General features: G+C 35.1%; 1 protein-coding gene across 1 annotated transcript in view; it reads left to right on the top strand.

Annotated features, from left to right (window-relative positions):
- The window catches only part of ATRX (ATRX chromatin remodeler), a 474,500-nt gene that overhangs the window by 38,487 nt on the left and 428,223 nt on the right, over positions 1 to 7,790 (top strand). Inside the window, exons 7-9 of the mRNA XM_007957255.2 lie at positions 1,173 to 1,282; positions 3,812 to 3,879; positions 4,146 to 7,228. Of these exons, the coding sequence (XP_007955446.1) occupies positions 1,173 to 1,282; positions 3,812 to 3,879; positions 4,146 to 7,228 (3,261 nt within the window). The remainder of the gene's footprint in view (positions 1 to 1,172; positions 1,283 to 3,811; positions 3,880 to 4,145; positions 7,229 to 7,790) is intronic.

Raw genomic sequence — 7,790 nt, 5'->3', positions numbered from 1 at the left:
TAGATTCTGCAAATGAAAATATTGGCAATAATATTTGGGGCTATTGTGTTGTGGATCTTACAACTAACAAAAAAACAGAATAGAAATTTAACACTGAAAAATATGTGTGATGTTTTATCTTTTACTTAGAGGTAAAGACAGAGTTGATAGTTTTTTTTTTATATTTTGAGTTGTATCCCTGTTATATATTGTGAATGCAGTCATTTACACTGGCTTCCTTTGAATCATAATTTATTATATTTGCATAAAGGTCCTGGCTTCACATCAGAATCATCTGTAAAACTTTTAGAAAATGTCTAGGAGATTACCATTTAGGGATGGGAATGGCTGTAATGCTTAAGATTCTTCATGTGATTCTAATTGTCAGGTTGTAAAGCACTGTCCTAGCAGATCTAAGGATAAGTGAGTGAGGCAGGACAGATTTCTTCTTATTTTCAATCTGTTTTTCTGCAGTCAGTGCTCTGCCTTTTCCTTCAGCCATCCTTGTTTTATTGCCATGATAGACATACTTGCAGTATCTTATTTGCCCTTATTTAGAAACAGGGAGTGCTGATATGTAATTGGCATTGGAATAGACATAGAAAGAAGGCAAGTTAGTGGGAATCATGCATAGTGTTGAAGTAAATTATAGTAGGAAGGAGATTGGTGATATGATATGAAATTGCTAAGTTTTCATATGTATGATAGTGATAGGATCTGTGCACACAATTCCATTTTGAGAATAAAAATCTTTATGGCCTGCCTGTTTAAAGGATCCAGTTGCAAAAGAATATGTTCCATACATGTCTCTTAATTCTCCATTCTTTTAAGAACCAATAGTGAACATATTTGCAAAGCAATAGCAAAATGAAAAAGAGCTCTTGATTCTTAGTTTTAGAACTTTTATTTTTTTAAAAAAATGAGGGTCTCTTCATGTTATATCAACTTAATTGTGAGAAACAGAGTTTGCATCTGTAAAAGGAACAAGTTAGAATCTGTAGCTCTGGAGTTTGCCAAGATTGTCATGTTTTCAGGCAGTCAGTAACATTATTAACCTTTTTACTTGTGTCCAAATGTCATTTTTCGAAGCATATGTCATTTCTAATACAGAAGATGCAAAGTGATGACTACATATCTTTTTGTACGTGTGTGTGCATCTATATACGTGAATAATGGTCACTGCTTTCTCCTAGAAGATGGGCTTCATGGGATTGTGAGCTGCACAGCTTGTGGACAACAGGTCAATCATTTTCAAAAAGATTCCATTTATAGACATCCTTCACTGCAAGTCCTTATTTGTAAGGTAGGTAATATATTTGTAACTCATTCCACAAATATTTGAATATTTGTTATGTGTCAGACCCTTTGAATACAGTGATGAAGAACATGGTATTAGTTTCTGTTTTGGTTGGTTTATATTGTTGTATTTTCGTTTATATTGTATTTTGTTTATATTGTAGTATTTTCGTTCTGTTGTACAAGGGTCACTATGGGTCAGAGCCGACTTGACGACACCTAGTAGCAGCAACATATTGCAGTGAGGAAGACAGACACATAAATAGCCTGATTAGTGCCATGATAGGGGTTGTTGTTGTTATGTGCCATTGAGTCGAATCTGACTCATAGTGACCCCTCCTTGGGTTTCTGAGGCAGTATCACTATGTAAGTAGATTGGCCCATCTTCCTTCCGAGATTCAGTTTATTATGGGTATACACAGGGATCCTTTGCTATTTGTATCTGCACTGGGCAGGGGTGTTTTCCAGTGGAAGTGTTATAACCTGGTTATCTGAATTAGCCTGGTGAAGTGGGATTGGTGCAGAGTGTTCTAGGCAGAAGCAATGTGGTATTCTAAACTGATAAGTGAGGGAGAACCTGTTGTGTTTGAAAACCTGAAAATGTATATGTGTGCATATATGCATTTTATAACCTTCCTTCTTATGTACTCTGTTGCTGTTATGTGCTGTCGAGTCAGACCTGACTCATAGCGACCCCTCCTTGGGTTCCCGAGGCAGTATCACTATGGAAGTAGATTGCCCCATCTTCCTTCCGTGGAGTGGCTGGTGGGTCTAGTTATCTAAAATTTAATTCTCCATGTGGAGCAGGGTGCCTGGGTGGTGTAAGCAGTTTGTGTTTGGCTGCCAACCTAAAGGTTGGTGGTTCCAACCTGCCTAATGGCTCCATGGAAGAAAGGCTTGGAGAACTGCTACTGTAATGTGATTATATCCAAGAAAACCCTATGGAGCACGTCTACTTTGTAACCCATGGGGTCACCATGACAGGGAACAACTTGACAACCGCTAACAACAACAACATAAGGAACAGAGTTTTAACATAATTTTGCGATAATAATATTAAAAAAGTTTTCTATGTATTGATTATAGTTTTTACAGTTTCCATACTTTTTTATTAATAACACCTTAGAGTTAATTTTAAATATTTATGATATCAAGGTTACACTTTTCCCCAAATCGTCTTTTTGCTAAGAGTAATCATATGTGTGTTTTTCCCAACAAAATGCCTCCTTGAAATGCCGGGGCTGATTGGACTTTCCTTAGAGTTCCAGCTTTAGATCTTTTCTTACACGAATTTTTGATAGACACAGATATGCTTAAATAAACTAGATGTTACTAACCCCTTTTAGCAATTTGTGTCTGTCCTTTCCTTGAATTCAGGTTAACCAGGGGTCTTTCATCTAGGGGGAAATATTGTTGCTTCTAGCTTTGAAATATGACATCTGGATCTAGTGTTATTGGATTTACAATGTGTATTTCATTTCTCTCCCCCCCCCCATATGTGTGTGTGTATGTGTATGTATACACACACATTCCAGAAAGCTTTTCCTTTTCATTCGAAAGGCCAGTCTGTGGAGCCTAGCCCATTTTAGTAATCAACAGTTTCCATCACTGGGCATGGACCCTTGTATCTCTATTCTCAGTGAAAAGACATTTGAAGTTAATCAGATTTGGATTTGAATACCAGTCTGAGTATTTGTATGACTTTGGGAGATTTATTTATATATTAGGTACCTTACCTTTTTCTCAATAATTGAAGATATTGCCCTCTACTGTGCATGGTAATTATTTTGAGCTTTGAATGTAATATAGCTTAATTGCTAGTTGTACACATAATATGTGTTTTATATAAGGCACTTATTAGTATCAACAATACCTAATAAAATTTTATGTAGAATTTTAGTATGAGACTAAAATATTTCATAAAGTTTTTTTAATAGGGAATAGTGGTGTTTAATGACAGGGAAGTCTATGTTAGGGAATAATTTCTTAAGATATTCCTATTTCTTGAGAGTATGAGTTTTGAGTAGTTCAGTGTTTACTTTGATTCTCAAATGCACACACATACATAAATTCCCTTCATGTTGGAGAACAACGTGGAACAAAACTCACAATCAGAAAAATGATCTGGTTTATGGGTGAGACCCCTGAGACTGTGGAGTTACTCTTCAGGTCTGGAATTAAACTCTATTCCTCTGGCTTTAAGCCAAATAATAGACAGGCATATAGGGTGAACATACACTTCTTAGAATGATCAGTCATTGGAAAACAGAAGGTAGTATTTGCATAGGGAGATAGCTCAGGTGGCAGGAATGCATAGGAAAGAAGGACACAGAGAAGAAGTAAGTACAGGCAAGATGTGGGAAGAGAGTGTTACATTGTGGGGAATTGCAGTCAGTGTCATGAAACGGTATGTATGAACTGCTGTACGGAAAATGAATTTGCTCTAAACTCTCCCCCAAATCACAATAAAATAACAATCCTTTATGAATATTAACAAATTTGAATAAAATTTTGTCTTCCCCTTTTCTTTCAATAGAATTGCTTTAAATATTACATGAGTGATGATATTAGCCGTGACTCAGATGGAATGGATGAACAATGTAGGTAGGTAATGAATCAAGATGAACTAAAATTCAGTGTTGTTTTCTACTTCTTTGGGGGTATATCTTACATAGCCTTAGGTTAAGTATATATTTTGGTAATATCATAATTATGTCTTAAATAGAAAAATATTCTTTCCATAAGCCTTAGGTTTATGTCCAAGAATAAGCAGATGACCTAAGTTACTTTAATAATTGCTAGCAGGAAATTTTAAATTGTTTTAATAATTTAAAATGAATTTCATTGGAAATGATATTTTCATCTTTCAGATGGTGTGCAGAAGGAGGAAACTTGATTTGTTGTGACTTTTGCCATAATGCCTTCTGCAAAAAATGCATTCTGCGCAACCTTGGTCGAAAGGAGCTATCTACAATAATGGATGAAAACAACCAATGGTATTGCTACATTTGTCACCCGGAGCCTTTGTTGGACTTGGTCACTGCATGCAACAGTGTATTTGAGAATTTAGAACAGCTGTTACAACAAAATAAGAAGAAGATAAAAGTTGACAGTGAAAAGAGTAATAAAGTATATGACCATACACCCAGATTTTCTCCAAAGAAAAACAGTTCAAATTGTAATGGAGAAGAAAAGAAAGTAGATGATCCTTGTTCTGGTTCTATAACCTACTCTTACTCAGCACTAATTGTGCCTAAAGAGATGATTAAGAAGGCAAAAAAACTGATTGAGACCACAGCTAACATGAACTCTAGTTATGTTAAGTTTTTGAAGCAGGCAACAGATAATTCAGAAATCAGTTCTGCTACAAAGTTACGTCAGCTTAAGGCTTTTAAATCTGTGTTGGCTGATATCAAGAAGGCTCATCTTGCATTAGAAGAAGATTTGAATTCGGAGATTCAAGCTTTGGATGCTGTAAATAAAGAAAAAAATACCAAAGAGCATAAAGTCATAGATGCTAAATCTGAAACAAAAGTGAGAAAAGGAGAAAAATCCTGTGCTTTGGAAAGGAAGGATATTTCAAAGTCAGAAGGTAAACTGTCAAGGAAGCATGTAGAGAGTGAGCATATTGTTCAGAATATTCCAACAGAGGAACAAAGAACAAATAAAAGTACCAGTGGTGAACATAAGAAATGTGGTAGAAAAGAACAACCTCAGTATGAACCTGCTAATACTTCTGAAGACTTAGACATGGATATTGTGTCTGTTCCTTCCTCGGTTCCTGAAGACATTTTTGAGAATCTTGAGACTGCTATGGAAGTTCAGAGTTCAGCTGATTATCAGGGTGATGGCAACAGTGGAACTGAACAAGAACTGGAAAGTTCTTCTGTAAAATTAAATATTACTTCAAAAGACAACAGAGGAGGTATTAAATCAAAATCTTCAGCTAAAGTAACAAAAGAGTTGTATGTTAAACTCACCCCTGTTTCCCTTTCTAATTCCCCAGTTAAAGGTGCTGATTGTCAGGAAGTTTCACAAGATAAAGATGGCTATAAAAGTTCTGGTCTGAACCCAAAGTCAGAGAACTGTGGACCTGTACAGGAAAGCAGTGATAATGAGCATTTGGTTGAAAATGAAGGGCCATTACTTTTAGAAGAATGTGATCTTCGAAGATCTCCACGTGTAAAGACTACACCCTTGAGACGACAGACTGAAACCAACCCTGCAACCTCTAATTCAGATGAAGAAAGCAATGAAACAGTTAAGGAGAAACAAAAACTATCAGTTCCACTGAGAAAGAAGGATAAGCGGAGCTCTTCTGACAGTGCTATAGAAAATCCTAAACCAAATAAATTGCCTAAATCTAAGAAGTCAGAGATTGTGGATCAAAATTCAGACTCTGATGAAATGCTAGCAATGCTCAAAGAGGTAAGCAGGATGAGTCATAGTTCTTCTTCAGATACTGACATTAATGAAACACATACAAATCATGAGAATACTTTGTATGATTTGAAGACTCAATCAGAGAAGTATGATAAAGGAAAAAGAAAACGAAAAAGTTCTACTTCTGGTTCAGATTTTGATATTAAAAAGGGCAAATCAGCTAAAAGTTCTATAATATCTAAGAAGCAGCGTCAAAACCAGTCAGAATCCTCTAATTATGATTCAGAATTAGAAAAAGAGATAAAGAGTATGAGTAAAATTGGGGCTGCCAGAACAACCAACAAAAGACTTCCAAATAGAGAAGATTATGATTCTTCTGAAGATGAAAAGCATAATGAAGGAATGGTTAATCAAAGGGAGAAAAGTTTGAAGACTGAACAAGAAAAGTCATCTGATAATGTTGAAAGGAAACAAGAGAGAGACAATTTCTGTTCATCTGAAGGTACAGTTGATAAAGACAAAACCATCATGGAATTGAGAGATCGATTCTCCAAGAGACAGCAGCCAAGTATTTCCTCTGATGGCACTGATAAGCCTTCTGGTAAAGAGGAGAGTTTTAATTCTCCTGAAGACAAGAAGGTTGCTGAAACTAAAGAAAAGAGCAAGCATTTGAAAACCAAAATATGTAAGAAAATACAAGGAGGCTTATCTGGAGTTGCTGAAAAATTCTTAAAGAAAGAGCAGAGTGATGAATCCTCTGGAGATGATAAAAAGCAGAGCAGAAAGGGAACTGAAGAAAAAGAAAATAAAACTACAGACTTGAAGAAAAAAGTAATTAAGATGGAACAACAGTATGATTCATCATCTGATAGCAATGAAAAATTACCTGAGAGAGAAGAAATATGTCATTTTCCTAAAGGCATAAAACAAAACAAGAATGATACAACTCATGGGGAAAAGAAAAGTAAAAAAATAAAAGAAAAAACTTCTAAAAAGAAAAATGAATTACCTGATAATGCTGAGAAGTTACCAGGGAAAGGAGATAGTTGTGACTCTTCAGAAGATAAAAAGAATAGAAATGGAACATCAGGTAGAGAGAAAAAAAGATGCAACTTGCCTGAAAAGAGTTCAAGGAAGAGACAAGATTGTTCTTCATCTGATACTGAGAAATATTCCATGAAGGAAGATGCTTGTAATTACTCTGATAAGAAGCTTAAAAGAATAGAATTGAGGGAAAGAAGAAATTTAAATTCAAAGAGAAATACCAAGGAAATACAAAGTGGCTCATCATCTTCTGATGCTGAGGAAAGTTGTTCTGAAGATAATAAAAAACAGAAGAAACAAAGACCTATAGCTAAAAAGAAGACAAGCAATGTCAAGGAGAAAAGGAGAAATTCTCTGAGAACAAGCACTAAAAGGAAGCAAGCTGAGATTACTTCCTCCTCTTCTTCTGATATAGGAGATGATGATCAGAATTCTGTAGGTGATGGGAGCAGTGATGAACAGAAAATTAAGCCTGTGACTGAAAATTTAGTGCTATCTTCAAACACTGGATTTTGCCAATCATCAGGTATGCAGAAATACAGAAAAAATTTATAATTTGTACCTTTTTTTCTCTTGAATAACTACATTCTTTAATTTTTTTTGAAGCCAATCTAGTTCAAGGCTACAGTTTAAGAAAAGATTATTAAAAAATACTTTAGATATTCTACAAAGTATGAAGAATATATAAAAGCATAGAGCAATTCTTACTCTATTTTCATCCCATTATTGAAAAATACCTCAGTGTCGCTGTTCTATATTAGGGATAACAAGTTTGTTAGGTAACAGTAGTCCATCTTTTTTATCAATGATTAATGCTTTTCTCAGGAATAATTCAGCAGTTGTTTATGAAGGAAAATCAAAGTGGTGCTGGTAGTTTTCAGGTGGTATTTATCAGGAATGGAGCTGAATGCTGGGTATTGGTATAGCATGGTTTGTGAAATTTTAATTGCTTTGCCGTGCATTTGGCTTTTTAAATTGGACAGGTAACTTTGTGTCCCGTGAAATACTCTGAAATAATTTAAATTTACTTTATTGAAAGACTTTGCTGATTCTTATTCACTAGATTCTCATGACTTGAACAGATGTTT

Source organism: Orycteropus afer, unplaced genomic scaffold (assembly GCF_000298275.1).
Source record: "Orycteropus afer afer isolate SDZICR_OR568_19922 unplaced genomic scaffold, OryAfe1.0 scaffold00723, whole genome shotgun sequence".
Taxonomy (NCBI): domain Eukaryota; kingdom Metazoa; phylum Chordata; class Mammalia; order Tubulidentata; family Orycteropodidae; genus Orycteropus; species Orycteropus afer.
Note: the sequence above shows the minus strand (reverse complement) of the source record. Positions and strands in the feature narration are given on the sequence as shown.